The sequence below is a fragment of the Aspergillus pseudotamarii genome (genome assembly GCF_009193445.1).
Source record: "Aspergillus pseudotamarii strain CBS 117625 unplaced genomic scaffold BDV38scaffold_10, whole genome shotgun sequence".
Lineage (NCBI taxonomy): Eukaryota > Fungi > Ascomycota > Eurotiomycetes > Eurotiales > Aspergillaceae > Aspergillus > Aspergillus pseudotamarii.
Genome location: NW_022475024.1, coordinates 263,621 through 280,050, shown reverse-complemented (window position 1 = coordinate 280,050; position 16,430 = coordinate 263,621). Strand labels below are relative to the sequence as shown.

Genomic DNA, 16,430 nt, shown 5'->3' with positions numbered 1-16,430 from the left:
GCAGGTAAGATGGAAACTCGAGAAACGAGTGGCTGAGGGGTGTTTGTTTGGTTACCAAATACACTGCTTCCACAGCTGCTCACTGACGTCAGGCTCTTTTCAGGCGCCAATATTTACGACGAGAGAAAGTGAACATATTTCCAGGTAGATAACCACTCGAGTCTAGGTCTAGGAGAAAATTATATTGGCCAAATCATTGACAGTGTCGTTCAAATCGTAGTTTCCGGGCGTTCCGGAGCCCTATAGTAACATATCCAGCTGCCCACTGATGTATATATGTATATATGCAACGCGTAAATGGGGGTATTCTCCTTTAAATTTACATGTCGTAATGCCGTGGGTATATTTGAAAGTCCCGTTCATCACATAAGATTGCAGCCGATCCCATACATGGCTCGTTCCACGTCTCGTTTCACCTGATACCAATCTGCTCGTCGTTCGGCGAATTCGCATACATCTTCAACAGTCCAGATTCCTTGAAACCGGTCCGAATCTGCAATGATAGTAGCGAGCTCCTTGGCGTCCGAAGGGTCGATAAGATAGATCTGAGAGAGTTCACGGAAAGCTTTGAAGTAGACAAGAAGCTCATTGTTTTTGAATCTCTGAATAAATTTGAAGTAGTGGCTCATATCGCTAGGCTATGTCAGCGAGGCAATGTCATTAAGACCTATGAAAAGAAACCTTACCTGATGAGTTTCAAGGATCCCTCAACGCTGATTCTTTGACGTTTCAAATGCTTGCACAGGGCAGTAAAAAGGCGCAGCCCTACCTCTTGGTTGAAAACGTCAAGTGTGCTCTTATCTGTACTCCCAACAAGCATTTGGGTATGCGAGGAAACCACATCAACCACCGCAACTGCCGCTTCAGACACGCTTACATCCATGGTCTGCCGGTACGGGTCTGTGGACATACTCGGGTTGAAGTCTGTCGCTAATTGTCGTGTTGCCAGAATGTAGTCTACTTCTTCCATAAGAACATCAATTCCTTTGTTGAGTCCTGCAGCAACTCTTTCATCGAGATTCTGTTCAAACTTCTTCTTCTCTTTTACAGCGGGATCAACAAAGTCATTGCGATCAGTCAGCTTCTTGCCAATGAGTTCTTGTTCATAAAAAACATCGATCATCTGGAGAATGAGATCACCAACATTCACGAGCTCCAAGAAAGTCACTAAGGGTTCAACACCCGACTGATCGCGCTCTCCTTGTTCGCGGGGTCGATAGTTAGATAGATGGTCGACTGCTTTGTCAAAGCCGAGGATAAGATGGCGATGCCCTAGAATGCGTACCAGGGCAACAAATATCGCCTCACATTGCTGCTTCGTAAGGGCACCGGTGTCCCCTCCGATCCGAACAAATTGAGCAGCTCTCTCCAGGCCCGACTTTGCAGCATGGACTAGACTCAAGGCAACTTCGATGCTGAAAAGGGAACGGATACCTTCCATTTTCGATTTCATAATAGCGGCCTTGGCTGCAAGTTCAGTGGTAGGGGCTTCGGCTACTGGAGTGGTAGGCATGGAAATGGTCGAAAATCGGTTCTGGCCCTTCAAAGTTGAAGCGTCGCCAGCAGAAGACTCCTCGTCAGACTTTGACTCATTTGCCTTGGTCCCTGAAAAGCTCGGAAGAAGATTGACAGGGGCCATGATGACCTTCTTGAAGGACGTTAGGAAATCCTTCTTATCGGCTTGTCTATTTATATTGGACATGAGAAATGACTCTGTCGAGGCAGCCTGTTCAGAAAGCTGTCTATCCCACTCATCCACTGCGGCTTCAGAGCATTTCCGAAAATGGTCCAATTCCTCTGCAAGGTATAAGTCCATATGCGGCTCATATACTTTAGCAATGACATGTTCCAAAAACTCCTCGAAATTAACAGTTGAACTTTGAATTGGTAATAGGGTATCAGAGAGATTCGTGCATTGGGCGAATGTGCTCGAAACTGCGGTCAAGTAAGATTCTATGTTGATGCGGTGCAATTCATCGAAGATCGCGGTCAAAAATGGGTACAGCACATCTTGGCCGACCTTCGCAATGAACGGCAATGCAACCTTCAACGACGGGGGAAAGGCGCGATTGATGATTGCGACTTCTTCATTGTAAGCAACACTCAGACGGGTAAAGAATGCCTGCGTCTGGTCAAGCTTCACGCGTTGAGATGATGTATCGATGCAGTCCCCTGGCTTACCGTAATCCGACCTTCGTGTGACAAGATGGTTATGGTGGATGAAGAGCTCGACAGCTGCAGCCCCGCCGTTCAACGTGTAGAGAACGTGGGCATATTGTCGCATTCTATTGTCGATGTCTTCGGTTTCGTAACCGTGTCTGAATTCCTTGATAGAGGCTGTTTCAAACATTGAGATAGCTTCCTGCAGGTATGACAACCTCTCACGCCAGCCCTCCGTCAAGTCACATTTGGCGAAAGCTTGCAATTGAAATAGAATCTGAGCTTGGTGTTGTGGATCGGTATATTCCTTGAATAACAAATTATCTGGAGAGGCTCCTGCAGTGGTGATATCGTTGTAAAAAGGCGCAAGAGCAGCATGAATCTTGCCGTACTCATTGCGAGCTTCCCCGCGCACTGATTTAACCTGCTGTAACGCCCCCAAGACTGGATCGTCTTCCAGTTCTTTCGCATTTCCAGTGGTAGCAGGTGTAGACAGTGTTATTTGATCGAAACCATCGGACAGTGATTTGAGAGTTATTTTTGGTTTAGTTTCTGTGTCTGCGCCCACGAGAGATGATCGCTGAGATTGCTCGGCGGCTTCTTTTTGTCTAACACTCTCAACATCCGCAATGGTCCCAAATGTTTCTTCAACGTGTTTCCTAGCTTCCAGCTCGTTCCAGCAGTCCATGCGTTTCAGCCACTGTACCCATCTTGTATCATCGTAAGCGATCTCGCGCAAAAGTTTTGACGATCGTGCTACTCGAATCAGGTCGACTGGGGAAAGGTAATCTAGGACCGAGGACATAATCTCTGCCATTCGTTAGCTATACTGGATATCGCTTTTCCTTCGGCCAAGATCGAGCATACCAGCTGGGAGAGCAGCCCTGGAGACTTCGTCCATGGAGGCCATTCTGACCGAAGCCAGCACGTCCCTGCGTGGTTTCCCACCGACTCCTGTCCCATTGCTCACTTTCGGTGGCATCTTGGCTTCTATAGTTATGCATCGGAAGAAAGGAAAGATCCTTGGGTTCTCGATCGAATGGGTATTGCCGAAAGCTCGGACGGCCAAAGCAGTTCCCACCGACTAGTTGGCTCCGCGGGGCAATGCACACGATTGGGGCTTGAACTGATACTATTGTTCTGAATAACCACAACTAGTGTATATGTTTATAGGTAAAATGACTCATCGTGAAAGGAATACGTCCAGGCCCAATGTACGGACCATTGATGCTTTGCACAGCCATGACTATGGCGGCACTTAAAATGGACCCCAGAGTTTCTAATGGATCGGCCGGAGGCTTTCCCTTTCCGGGGAGCCAGCCATTAGGGACAGACTCCCACGTGATCGAGGGGCCTAAACAAAATAGATCTGAAGTTGTTAATCTATATAACAACTGGAAACATGAGTTCTAGTTCGTATGCTTAAATATGAACAATGATTGAAGGTCAGTTCCCTAAAGTAAGTAAAATTCAATGCATGTTATTGTAATGATGACAGATGAGAACGGCGCTTAATTAGCAATGAGGAGTATTCATCTCTACCTAGTAGATCAATTTGCCACGGTGCCATTGCATCTCTCTTCGTATAATGAACCTTGATGGGGCAATTATAGAAAAAGTGTCAGGCTTTCCGGAATGAGAATAGCATGGCAGTAACATTGGAAGGTGGCAGGCCGTTTTTTTATCCATCTGCTTCGGCGGCTACTGCTCGCTGCTTTATCAATGGTATGTGAGAGTGTGGATAAGATTGTGCATACATACTGTATACCCTCCAAGCAATATTACGGAAACCTCAGTAGGTCAGCTTAGTCCTTAGTGATATTGGATGAACTTAAAGTTCTAGTACCAATTTGCTGGGTCATATAGAGACAGATCTGGGCGGTGGGATGTTGGTATACTGTGTATGTCACAGGAAAATGCCTACTGAGCTACAATCTCCATGATTACAGTTAATCCAAGCCAACGACGTTTTTCCTCCATATTACTCTAATGTACACTCCCACTCCCCTGGTTTTATACTGCCCTTACGGTAACTCCCACGCAACATAATCTTTGCTCGCTGTTTCCTATACACCATGGAAGTCTTTCAGCTGCCAATCCTACATGTCGAAGTGCGTGTCAAAAACAACGGAGATGGCATCATCATTCGCACTGACCTGGTACATTGCCCTTGGTGTACCTACCATAGTCCTTTGGGGGGTTGCAAGACTTAAATTAGCAGATTAGGGAAGAGGTCACAAAATGGCTAGTTGCCAATTTCGTCGTTCTCAACCTCGGACAGGAAATATCCTCCTTTGGTACGAGAGCCTCGAGGCGAAACTTACACACAGTTACTAATAATATATTAGAAGGCCTGAGCGACTCGCATTCTCAAGTCATAGACTCTGTGGTCGTCACCGAGTGCTCGGGGCAAGACATAGAATCCGGAGCATATAGAGTCCAACAGGTTGAACTTGATGTCCAGGCGTATCAGCTTCGTGCACCATTCGAGCAAGAAAGCTCTCAACACACCCAACCTTTGGAGGAATCCATGGATGGAAAAGACGAAGATTCAAAAGCAAGGGTACTGAACCTACCAAGCAGAGAGCTGGATGGGCTATGGGAGTCGTATGATAAATTCGGTGACTTGATATCTGCATGATATCTGCATGATATTAACCCAAACGTGTCATAGATTGCAGTTTGACCAGCCGCTTAAGTCTACGTTGCTTCGTGCAATCACCAGGATGGGTGGGCACTTTAAAAAGTGCTAGCGGCATAGCAACTACGGCTAACTGACCCTTCTAGTATCATACGCTTCTCGAAAACTCAACAGATGGACGATCGACTGGAATAGATTGATTCTTTTGTGGGGACCGCCGGGAACAGGAAAAACAAGCCTTTGGTGCGCTAATCAAAGCAGTCCCGGGTTATTCGAAGCTAATATAGTTTAGTCGTGGCCTCTCGCAGAAACTTGCAATACGCATTGGAAAACATTATCCCCAGAGTAAGCTGGTTGAAATAAACGCTCACTCGCTTGGCAGCAAGTTTTTTGGTGAAAGCGGGAAGCTGGTAAGCAAGACCTTTGAGAATATTGAGTCGTTGCTTGAAGAGGAAGAGGATACCTTTGTCGCTGTGATCATCGACGAGATAGAAACACTTGCAGCTCGAAGAGAACGGGCGCTGAGCGGAAATGAGCCATTCGACGCTGTACGTGCAGTTAATGCGCTTCTCACAGGCTTGGATAGATTGAAAACCCATGCCAATGTTGTTGTAATCTGTACGAGCAATTTGGTCACAGCTCTGGTAAGTATTCCGTCAGATCAATCAACAATGCACGTTCTGGGTCCGAGAAGCTGATATGCATCGCAATTGCGCAGGACCAAGCTTTCCTCGATCGGGTCGATATCAAGCAGTTCATACCGTACCTATCCAACAGAGCTATATACGGAATTTACAAAGAATGCCTGGAAGAGTTGAGTCGGTGTGGGATCATTGAGGGAACCTCATTTGATATCGTTCAAGTGAACCCCGAGAATCCCCAGACTGCACTGCAGTATGTGGAGCAAGCTACGGAAACTCTACTGCTGCCCACTTTTGATGAGATGATCCTCAATTATCAGATGTTTCCGGACGCTGTTCCCAAACAGCTTGGTGACGCAGCATTGGAGAGCATGGTGAGTTATGCTCTTTTTCTCTTTTTCCTTTTTTCTTTTTCCTTTTGTCCTTTTTCCTTTTTTCCTTTTTTCCTTTTTTCCTTTTCTTTTTTGCACAATAATTACTGGATACGTTACAGAAAATCACTTCTAACACTCTCATAAGAGCCTCAGCGGGCGGACTGTTCGACGACTATCCGCTTTGTCTTTAGTTTTGTATGGTAAGAGTGCCCGATGTAATACTCGGGAGGCTGTCCATGCTTTGCGTATGGGGATTATGTCGGAAATTCAAGCCAAGGCGGAAGCACAATGAAGGGCAAAAACACACAGAAGACGCCGTGGGAGTGGACGGGAGTGTGAGATTCTCATATGAGCAATTGGCGTAGGGCATGGGTCAGTAATATCTTCAAGTATGTAGTATTAGAAAGAGAGAACGAATTCCGAACAGTTAATGGCATCATTGTAGTTGTCGGGTTTGTTTGGCTGTCATCATGTGGCTGCTGATTTATGGATCGAATTTTGTTGTTCCGAAAAGTCGCGGTTTTCACCGAAGGCAGTTAGAGCCGTGGTGCCAGCCAATCAACGGGAGGGTTTAGCCAATTCCAAACCCAAGAGAAACTTGACCGTCCGACAACCTCAACTTCACCTCCAAAAGCACATTCTCCAGTGCGCACCACGACCCCCTCCCCCTCCCCTCTCCTTCTTCCTGGCTATTGTGCCTTCCTGATTATCCATTGATCAGAGGGTTCTTGATATAATCAGTATGCTGGCACGTACTGTCTCGCGCAGCGTGCCCTTCCGGGGTATCGCACGGCAGTCCTTGAACAGAGCATCCACGGTACGCACCTCTCCGATATCTGATGTCCATTGGGCTCAAGATACGAGGGCAATTGCTTTGAAATTTGCCCTGGAGTATTTTGCAAGGGCTTACCGCTAATGAATTGTCCAGCGTGCGTCTTCTTCCGCCGCCGGTGCCGAATCCGCCAGCTCCCCCTTCCACCTCACAGTCACTGCGTCCGTCGCAACCGCCGTCGCCGTCGGATCCGCCGCCTATCTCTATGGACAGGAAGCTTTTGCATCGACCCCTGCTGAGGAAGGGTGAGTGGATTGGTTACGATATTGGTCGGGCTTGAACACCCATTTGTCCTCTCCGTTGCTCCGACCGAATCGTCATCTTAGCAGCCGAGACTATATATGGCTGACACATCTGAGTTAAAGGTTGCACCCTACCAACTACCCTTGGGAACACGCCAAGTGGAACAAGACCTTCGACCATGCGGCGTGAGTACTCCTAGAACTGGATCGACCCTCATTTTTAAACAAAAGGAAGTTCTTGCTTACATATTCTCTCTCAGCCTCCGTCGTGGTTTCCAGGTCTACCGTGAAGTCTGCGCTTCCTGCCACTCCTTGACTCGTGTTCCCTGGCGTTCGTTCGTTGGTGTCATGCACACCGTCGATGAGATGAAGGCCATGGCTGAGGAGAACGAATACGACACCGAGCCCAACGACCAGGGCGAGATCGAGAAGCGTCCCGGAAAGCTGTCGGACTACATCCCCGCTCCCTACAAGAACGAGGAGGCTGCCCGTGCTGCCAACGGTGGTGCTCTGCCCCCTGACCTTAGCTTGATCGTCAAGGGCCGTCACGGTGGCTGCAACTACATCTTCAGTCTGTTGACTGGTTACCCTGACGAGCCCCCAGCTGGTGCCACTGTCCAGGAGGGCATGAACTTCAACCCCTACTTCCCTGGAACCGGTATGTTTTGTCAAATTCCCTATAATTTTTGATTAGTCTAATTCCGTTGTAGCTATTGCCATGGGTCGTGTCCTCTTCGATGGTGTTGTTGAGTATGAGGACGGCACTCCTGCCACCACCTCCCAGATGGCTAAGGACGTTGTTGAGTTCCTCAACTGGGCTGCCGAGCCTGAGATGGACGACCGTAAGAAGATGGGTGTCAAGGCCATTGCCCTCCTTACCGGTCTCTTCGCTGTCAGCGTCTGGGTTAAGCGTTACAAGTGGTCTCCGATCAAGACAAGGAAGATTGTGTACAGCCCCCCTGTCTCCCGGCGCTGAATGATACAACGGGCTATATGAATTGCAAAAAGTGAGGGATCGACGGCCAGGGAACCTTGAATAATTGACCCCAACCTTATTAGGTTTGGTCACGTCGCCGTCCCTTCATCAGTCGCTCTTGTGTATGGTCTGGCCTCTGCTTGTTTTGTTAGATGTTATTCAGGACACCTGTATCTGTACCCTAGATATTTTCTCCTTTGAAAATCTTGTTTGAAGACCCAATGTCACTATTTCCTTTGTCTACTTTCATATATGAACATGCTTCAATACGCGGGTAGACTCTTTGCCTAGAGCGAGGCAATCTGCCGATGCTGGCATTGCCTCGGCAGTTGCCATTATTGCATTTCAATGATAGTCGAGCAGTTCTGAGGCATTTATGAAACAAAGGAGGTCGGGAATTGTACTTAAAATATAATGTATTCAGTTCTTGGATTGGTCTTGAGTATATCTATGAATTGAGAATTAAATCATCTTTCCTACTCTATAGTCCGTTCACCATCTCCAAAAAGCGGACGAAATATGACTTCGTAAGAACCCCACATTGCGGCTATTATGATATCCGACAGCTTCATCAACCATTGCGGACTGCGACCATCCGGACCAGCAAGAATCCTTGAGAGTCTGAGTATCAGAAGCATAAGTGGACCCCACGTTAGTAGAAAGATCGACTTGCCTATCTTTTGACCAACAGTTGTGATACGATATGTGGGTACCCGAGAGAGATGCGCCCGATAAGAGATAGGGAGATTATGTTCGGCTGCCCCTGTGAGGATCAAGTTGAGGTAGCGAGCGGATGGCTGAGAGTAGCCAGGCTTCCGCACAGCGGGCCCAGATCGCCGGACAAAGGAGTGTGTTCGCTGCGCATAAGCGCGCCGAGATATCTCGTCTAGGTTCGTGACAGGAGCGAGAAGGGTATGTGCCTTGAAAGGCTTTGATTCTGGACAGTCAGGAATGGGCTCGGTTGGGTCGTAAGATTCGGCGAATGGATAGCAGTCGATAACAATGTCCTTGTATCCATTCCCGCCTCCTTCTGTCGCTATAATGCGAGCATAGTCGGTAAGAGTGACCTCGTACACGACACCGACGAGAGGATCATCGGGTAGATAATTGTGCTCTGGTTGTGAGATGAGCACTGCCTCTTCTGAAGTCAAATCTCCTTCCAATTCACTATCAGTGATATGGTTTGTATCCGTTCCCTTGCATGAAGCGTCGCGGAATTGACTCGCTGCGAAGCAAGGCTCGAGGTACGGCAGCCCAGGAAGATCGAAGGTTAATCGTAATTCAGGAACCATGACGTTGATTTGAGAGAGGGGTTTAATGCCTCGCATTCCCAGGAACGTCTTCGAAGCCAAGTTTGAGCCGTAGGCTAGGTATAGGACGGTTTCCTGCGAAGGATATGGTTCGTTTTGGTCATCGCATCGGCTGGGAACTTTAGGCAGGTGTTCAGAAAGGTGTTCGTCTCTCTCGAGGGAATGCTCCGCGACTGACGCTCGCCGTCTGTTAGACGTTGTCTCGGGGAGGTCACAACTCGTCGTTTCGGATGTTGTATTCTTGCTGCGGCCCCCAGGAATCAACTCCCATAACCGCTCGAACATTCCACGTGTTGGTGGGGTGGACGAAAGGACGGCATCAGAGTCGTCTTCCTTGAGCTGATTTTCAGGATATGATACACCCATTTCAAGGTAACCTGTTAATAATCAGTTGAACAGAGAAATTGAGATAAGTACAGGAAACCTCAGCTGCATAGCGTGTCCGCTAGAATTTATGGGTTAGTCAACCTCGTGTCGGAGTATAAGCAGACCAATCGTCATGCCGTCTGACCATCCTGCTTCTCCTTCCACGTAAACACCTAATCGCCTGTTTTGTTTCCATAGATGGATTTTAGAGTCGGAACGCGGAGCGAACGATTGCCGACCCGGATCGGATCTTTCAAGGACCGTGCTTGATTACAATACCAGACAGATTATATTGGTAATCAAAGCTAATGCCTTGTTGAACTGGTTTTTTGAAAGAATTAGTATAGATAGCAGTTGCGAACAGTCCGTAAGTAAAGGATGTCGAACCGGACAGATGGCAGCTTAAGTAGTATGCAACTTCCAATAAGCTGCGATTGTGCCATCTGCGCTACTATGTCAAAATCTGGGGTTTTTTGGCTTAAGGTGTGTTGCACCTGACGCTTGCGAAGGCTCTTGGCATAGGACCCCCCTGGCACTTGACCTCTTTAGGACAAAGAATAATCATGGATCCAGAGCATCAACCACTTCTCTTTCTATGTTTCTTTTCTATTACTCTCACTAGCAAAGCTTTCAATCATGATTGTGGTCAATAACTGTGCCCATAAATTGTGGGGCACACCAGTCACGTTTCGTCAGATGTTGACGCTCTATTGACAGCGTATGATTCTACTATAATATTGTAATAACGTTGGAGGATATATAAGTCAAGCTGTAGAAACTCATGTCTTCTAAGTTCATAATGATACCTACGACGAGCTAAGCTCTTTTTGACCTTCCCTGGGAATCTCACAGATGAACAATGAGCAGATGTGGCCTGGAGTGAGAGTTGACACCTTGGGGAACTCTCAGGCAAGTCCAAAGACTCTTTGGACTTTCCCGAAGTTGTTTCGTAGACGAAGTTTCCTGTTTGATTAACAGGATCATGTGATGGCACACTCACATAACTTCTACACACACACACACACACACACACACACACACAAGTATTCTCCACGAAACTTGCCTTTACGTGAGGGACTTTTCCTTCATAGTTTGCTATCAGCTCATAAGCACAAAATGTCTGAAACGTGCTCAGTTGCAGACCGCGATGATCAAAGCCCCCGTTATATGGTAGAGCTAAACTTGATCACTCAACTGAGAAGTGCAGCTACGAAAACCGAAGGAGATGTAGGAACATTGTCAGTTCCAAATGCTCAAATATATCTTTCTATTTTAAATTTTGACAGTATGCAGTTTCTCGGGTGATATGGTTGAGTGCTTGTTACGTGACGAAACTCCTCTGAAGACGAACAACGTTAACGAGATTCTTTCAGCACTGGACAAGAATGCTCCCAAGATCATCCAATCATTAGATGTGACATCTTTACAATGTCTGGCATATCTACTGCTCAATTCGGGGACTCAGGCTGGCCAGGAGCGAGGACTATATCTTCTGCTGGTTTGTCTGCACATATTCACACTACTATAGAAACCACGACAATCCTAATATCAGATTGCCAAATAGGATGGGCCTCGATCATGTGTCAAAGATGAATCGGCAGCTGTATTACCGACAGACTACTCGCGCTTGACACAGCAACGCTTATTGAACGTATTGCATCGCATATTTATCGATGGGCACCGGGACGATGAGCTTAGGAGACTGGTGAGCTGGCTATTTCGCTCATAACCTCAATCCCAGTGATACTGACAGCACAACAGACTGGAAATTTACTCGCAGAGCTAATGCTCGGATCAGGGGAGCAAGGTGCTCTGTTATTGAAATCACAGGATATCTTACAGTCCGTCGAAGACTTTCCCGAGCTGCGTAAGGCACTCATTAAGGCTGGCGGAGAGATCGAAATGAGCGTTTCAACAATAAAATCTAAACCCCAAAGATCGTCATCGGCCGTGGTGTCTCTGGACACGGCAGAGGTGGTAGTAAGGAAGTCTAAGCGCCTTTCGAAGGCGAGGGCCCGAAAAGAGGCAGATACTGTTAAGCATACATTGCCACCAAGTATGTCACCAGCTTCAGGCACAAAACATTTTCTAGCAGCTACGATATCGAACACTGTCAGTTCTGATGGCCCTCAGAAAGGAAGTGAGGAGAACGAGCCTATTGGCGGAGGTGATGGATGCTTGTCAAATGCTACCGACAAGGACGACATGAATAATCCACGACAGGACAGTCTCTTTCAGAATAAAGAGCATAAATTCAATAGAGTATACGATGATTCAATGGTATCGGAAAAAGGGTCTGACCAGGATGGTGGGACTCATACTATCTCGCAAGCCAAGAGGTCTACTGAGCCACAGCAATCTCGTTCCAACGAAACAGATACAACTGCAAACCAAAATACACAACTAATGAGCAGACGTAATCGCAGCACCTTGTCACTTAACAAAAGAAATAAGCCCCAGTTGTCTAATACGCAGGAATCGTTGATTTTCCATCCTCGGAGAGCTTATAGAAGGGTATATGCCGCCCATCGTAAGGCAGCTGTTGACTGGGATGAAGACCTGCGTCCGAGCGGCGAGTCTGAACTTAACAGGGGCAATGAATTCCACGAGGCAAGCTCATCTACTGGAAATCGCCAGATGCCACTAGTCCGAAGCACTAGCAGCGGAGGTGATCATGGGGCTGATGCACACCCCTATGTCACAGATGCTAATGCTTCTGGGCCATCACAAGCCCCCCCAAAACCTCGATTGCTAGGGGCAGAGCATATAGGGAGAGGCCAAGGTATTGGGGAAAAACTCGCTGCAGCTTTCCAACTAGAGGAGGTGTCATCACAATGTAAACGATATAATAATCAGGAAAACGATGCACCTCCTGATCATAGGAGCCAGAGCAACCCTGAATCAGCCGCATCATCGGCCCCATCAATTGAAAAACTTCCTAGAGAAAATCTACTTGATAAACTAAATCTAGTAGGCAATGCTGAGGATGGAGATGGTGACTATGCGCTCTCACAAAGCTCAGATACAGATAGGTTACTGGACCTTTGTATGGGCCAGAAACGCCCGGACGAAGTACGAGGAGCAAGGCAAAACAACTGTCAGGGAATCTTAGGAGATACCGAGATGATATCGGATAGCATAGAAACAGTAGCCAATGAGCTGTTGGGTGACGGGCGATGGGAAACAAAAGCAGGAGCAGATAGGACCATGTCTCCTACCAACTCGACACAAGGCCGACATGCTCAACCACGTCACGGAGATACCCCGGTTATTCAACCTAACCACAGCAGTTCAATTAGCACTAGTAAGGAGACTGAGAATAGATCATGCAGTGGAAGCGGCCAGCCTGGCCCCAGCTCTGGGAGCTCTTGTATAATGAGAGCAGCTACATTAGAACACGGTGGTCCAGTTTCCGCCAAGTCTCTTCTGCACCACGATAGCCAACAGGCGCAAGAGCACACCGCGGAGCATCAAAGGACAACGCCAAGAAAGAGTATTGTCGATCCAAATGGAAGCCCACGACTCCTATTGCATACGGAGAATAAACTTATGATTTCTGATGGTACGGTACATTGTGAAGGCCAACCTGGACAGCTTACACAGGATGAAAATCAAAGTCCAGTTGGAAGCATTGATGATGAGTCTGTCTATGATGGAGGTATCGAAGAGAGTTTCGTTGAAGTGTCCAATGCTAGGGATATGCTGGTCCCCACTGTGTGTGGCGAGAGCTCTGGAGTGCGTATAGAAGATCTGTTTGCACAAGGACCCAGTTTATCAAGGGGCTGTGAAGGTCAGACAAAGAGCGTGCGCCGAGATCTTTTTAGAGCAGCCTCAGCCCCCCATAGGCAACACAGGCGAATCGATGTTGCGGACCGGGGTCCATACCAATCTCCGTCGCAAGGAGAGCTGGCCTCTATTGATTCCTCCCGGAATACAGCAATAACATCGAGCACTCGTGGCAAAAACTTCAAGCAGACCAAAGGGGATACAACCCTACAGACACTCCAAACGTACACGCAGGGCATGTTGCTTGATTCTCGTAAGGTGAGACAAATTTTGCATGATAGATAATAGATCTAGCGCATTTGCTAATTAGGTGAAGCGTCTTATGCGCGAATTAGACACTGAGAAGCAAACAGTCAATAGTGTCTTGGAAACATATCACCGACAGTGCCACGGCGTACTCGATCAACTTTTCGAGGCACAAGAAGAACGAATAAACCTATGTAAGCAGCAGATGGACATAATCAGAGACCACCATACAAACGTCTGTCAAGAGATAATTCAACGCTTGGAAGAGACCGAGCGGTATGCTTGGAAAAGGACAAACTCACACCTAAGCTCAGAAGAAAGGAAAGGGAAAAAGCACAAAAGCGCTTGAAGCTGGCTGTCTTCCCATGGTCTGCAGGGTGCCAACCACGCTCTGAAGTCCTTGTTACTGCTCGGTAGATTTAGCTACTTTATCATTATATTGGAAGGAGAGCAGTGTAGATCATTGATAGCCTCAATTCATGCTAGCCCTTCTTGCTACCCTGAACGGAGATTATGGACCAAATGAGAGCTCTAAATTCCACGTAGGTCGTACCGTGCGATGTCTGAGAGGAGACTATAATGGATTTAGTGGTAGAAATATCATTCCAATATACTCTCTTGCAGGGGTTAATGTCGATGAGATGAGGTATGCAGTGAAGGACTTGCGGATTTAATTCCGGGTGATCAATTCTATAGATGCTCCACCCCGTTGATTGTCCGTTGGGTTTACGGAATTAGAGTTGATGTGGGCGGAGCCCAACAGCGAATGACAATCCAGCCAATGGGGTTTACCAACCTGAGGCATGCACAAGGGTCCGATCGACCGGATTCACGTGCGAGACAGTGACCGATGAGGCAGGTATGACTCGTCACGGGCGCCGACATAGGAGTTCGTTACCCAAGCAAAAAATAAAGGATCGTAAGATCTCCTTTATGGAAAAAAAAATATTTTTTCTAACCCATCTGAACTCACCTATTTTTGTTGTCATACCGTTTTAAGATACCCCGGTCGGAGTTTCATTGCTTCGGACTCTTGTTCCTTGTCCTCAATTGCTCCGAGATATTAATTAATATCTGCCCCTCTACCCCTCGCAGCATTTATTAATTGATCTCTGCGAATCTCCCCCGCCGCCCACCATGTCTGTGAGTCAATTCTCCGCCACGATCATATCAATTGTCTGAATAGTTACTCATTCCATTGCACAGTTCTTCATTGAAAACCCTAATGTAGGGGATACCAATCATTTGGAGGACTCGAGAAGTAAGTCAATCTCCTGATTACGCATTATGAATTTGCGGATGGTCGATCGCTAAACGGACGCAGTTCGAGGATACAACCCTCTGACACCCCCCAACCTTCTCCAACATGAGATTGCGATGACAGAGACCTCCAGACAGACGGTCTTGCAAGCCCGTCAAGAGGCTAGCGCAGTCGTTCATGGTACCGACACCGACAAGCGCCGTTTGCTGGTCGTAGTTGGACCCTGCTCGATTCACGATCCCGAAATGGCCCTTGAATACTGTGACCGTCTCTTAAAACTCAAGGACAAATACAAGGATGAGCTTTTGATTGTCATGCGCGCCTACCTGGAGAAGCCCCGTACCACCGTTGGCTGGAAGGGTCTCATCAACGACCCCGATATCGACAACAGCTTCAAGATCAACAAGGGTCTGCGCACCTCTCGCCAACTTTTCGTCGACCTGACCAATAAGGGCATGCCCATTGCTAGCGAGATGTTGGACACCATCTCCCCGCAGTTCCTGGCCGACTGTCTCTCTGTTGGTGCGGTTGGCGCGCGGACAACCGAGTCCCAGGTCCACCGTGAGCTGGCTTCTGGTCTTTCCTTCCCTGTTGGATTCAAGAACGGCACCGATGGATCTTTGGACGTTGCAGTGGATGCCATTGGCTCGGTGAAGCACCCCCACCACTTCCTCTCTGTCACTAAGCCCGGTGTTGTCTCTATCGTCGGCACCGTGGGTAACCCCGACTGCTTCGTCATCCTCCGTGGTGGAAAGAAGGGCCCCAACTACGATGCTCAGAGCATCGCTGAGGCCAAGGCCAAACTTTCTGCGCAGGGCATGGAGCCCCGTCTCATGGTGGACTGCAGCCATGGTAACTCGCAGAAGAACCACAAGAACCAGCCCAAGGTGGCTGCTGTGCTCGCGGAGCAGATTGCTGCGGGTGAGACCGCGATCATGGGTGTCATGATTGAGAGCAACATCAATGAGGGTATACTTTCCATTTCCGTTATGAGTGTTGGAATCCTATTGCTAACTGTTGTCTTACAGGTAACCAGAAGGTCCCGCCTGAGGGCAAGGCCGGCCTCAAGTACGGTGTCAGTATCACCGACGCTTGCATCCACTGGGAGGACACGGAAGCTGTGCTCGAGAACCTCGCCCAGGCCGTCCGTACTCGGAAAGAGAAACTGGCCAACTAGATCCACGCATAAAAGTAAATCTTTCGACTTAATCTTTTCAACTGCTTGATTGTCCGAGCAAAGCTTATATTTTGAGCCATAATCTTCCGGTGTTGGAAAATGGGTTGAGCCATGATAGCGTTCTGTGAATAAAAGTACGATTCGGTTTCAATACATGGGATGTGTTACACCATTGAGCCAACACTCTTTCGTTGTAAATCAGCTACGACTCCATCGGAGCCCAAGAATAAGCATAATTAGTCTGACGATCCCGGATGCTAAGTGCCCGAGATTACTCTTGGGATACGATGGATCAGACTAGCTAATAATAGGACCTACCCCAGAAACCAAAATAACCACCCTATACTCCATACCCTCCATTCCATCCTTGCACAATTTCCCTATGTACAAAACTCCACATATCTCAACGCCATCGCAA

The 16,430-nt window shown here is 47.8% G+C and overlaps 5 protein-coding genes across 5 annotated transcripts; 3 read left to right on the top strand and 2 right to left on the bottom strand.

Moving 5' to 3' along the window:
- Window positions 1-137: 137 nt before the first annotated feature.
- On the bottom strand, window positions 138-3,403 carry BDV38DRAFT_239326 (exocyst complex component Sec10 family protein). The gene is made up of 3 exons (XM_032053751.1): window positions 3,028-3,403; window positions 687-2,970; window positions 138-633 (listed from the first exon to the last, which is right to left on the bottom strand). The coding sequence occupies exons 1-3, from the start codon at window positions 3,140-3,142 to the stop codon at window positions 363-365; spliced, it is 2,670 nt and encodes an 889-aa protein (XP_031916824.1). The 5' UTR covers window positions 3,143-3,403; the 3' UTR covers window positions 138-362.
- A 3,027-nt stretch (window positions 3,404-6,430) lies between these two features.
- Window positions 6,431-8,294, top strand: BDV38DRAFT_239318 (ubiquinol--cytochrome-c reductase catalytic subunit CYT1). The gene is made up of 5 exons (XM_032053750.1): window positions 6,431-6,633; window positions 6,745-6,893; window positions 7,014-7,076; window positions 7,151-7,548; window positions 7,601-8,294. Exons 1-5 carry the CDS (start codon window positions 6,559-6,561, stop codon window positions 7,864-7,866), a joined length of 951 nt encoding a protein of 316 aa, XP_031916823.1. The 5' UTR covers window positions 6,431-6,558; the 3' UTR covers window positions 7,867-8,294.
- Window positions 8,295-9,913, bottom strand: BDV38DRAFT_239315 (uncharacterized protein). Its single transcript, XM_032053749.1, has one exon. It carries the CDS (start codon window positions 9,540-9,542, stop codon window positions 8,343-8,345), a length of 1,200 nt encoding a protein of 399 aa, XP_031916822.1. The 5' UTR covers window positions 9,543-9,913; the 3' UTR covers window positions 8,295-8,342.
- A 2,798-nt stretch (window positions 9,914-12,711) lies between these two features.
- Window positions 12,712-13,833, top strand: BDV38DRAFT_9624 (uncharacterized protein). Its single transcript, XM_032064197.1, has one exon. The coding sequence runs from the start codon at window positions 12,750-12,752 to the stop codon at window positions 13,611-13,613; it is 864 nt and encodes a 287-aa protein (XP_031916821.1). The 5' UTR covers window positions 12,712-12,749; the 3' UTR covers window positions 13,614-13,833.
- An 872-nt stretch (window positions 13,834-14,705) lies between these two features.
- On the top strand, window positions 14,706-16,203 carry BDV38DRAFT_9583 (3-deoxy-7-phosphoheptulonate synthase). The gene is made up of 2 exons (XM_032064193.1): window positions 14,706-15,804; window positions 15,864-16,203. The coding sequence occupies exons 1-2, from the start codon at window positions 14,952-14,954 to the stop codon at window positions 16,010-16,012; spliced, it is 1,002 nt and encodes a 333-aa protein (XP_031916820.1). The 5' UTR covers window positions 14,706-14,951; the 3' UTR covers window positions 16,013-16,203.
- Window positions 16,204-16,430: the final 227 nt, after the last annotated feature.

Coding starts and splice junctions, on each gene's coding strand:
- BDV38DRAFT_9583 (XM_032064193.1), top strand. CDS start 14,952: ATGACAGAGACCTCCAGACAGACGGTCTTGCAAGCCCGTCAAGAGGCT. Junction 15,805..15,863: donor TGAGAGCAACATCAATGAGG/GTATACTTTCCA, acceptor GTTGTCTTACAG/GTAACCAGAAGGTCCCGCCT.
- BDV38DRAFT_9624 (XM_032064197.1), top strand. CDS start 12,750: ATGTCTCCTACCAACTCGACACAAGGCCGACATGCTCAACCACGTCAC.
- BDV38DRAFT_239315 (XM_032053749.1), bottom strand. CDS start 9,542: ATGGGTGTATCATATCCTGAAAATCAGCTCAAGGAAGACGACTCTGAT.
- BDV38DRAFT_239318 (XM_032053750.1), top strand. CDS start 6,559: ATGCTGGCACGTACTGTCTCGCGCAGCGTGCCCTTCCGGGGTATCGCA. Junction 6,894..7,013: donor TCGACCCCTGCTGAGGAAGG/GTGAGTGGATTG, acceptor TCTGAGTTAAAG/GTTGCACCCTACCAACTACC. Junction 7,549..7,600: donor CCCCTACTTCCCTGGAACCG/GTATGTTTTGTC, acceptor ATTCCGTTGTAG/CTATTGCCATGGGTCGTGTC.
- BDV38DRAFT_239326 (XM_032053751.1), bottom strand. CDS start 3,142: ATGCCACCGAAAGTGAGCAATGGGACAGGAGTCGGTGGGAAACCACGC. Junction 2,971..3,027: donor CAGGGCTGCTCTCCCAGCTG/GTATGCTCGATC, acceptor AACGAATGGCAG/AGATTATGTCCTCGGTCCTA. Junction 634..686: donor GGATCCTTGAAACTCATCAG/GTAAGGTTTCTT, acceptor GACATAGCCTAG/CGATATGAGCCACTACTTCA.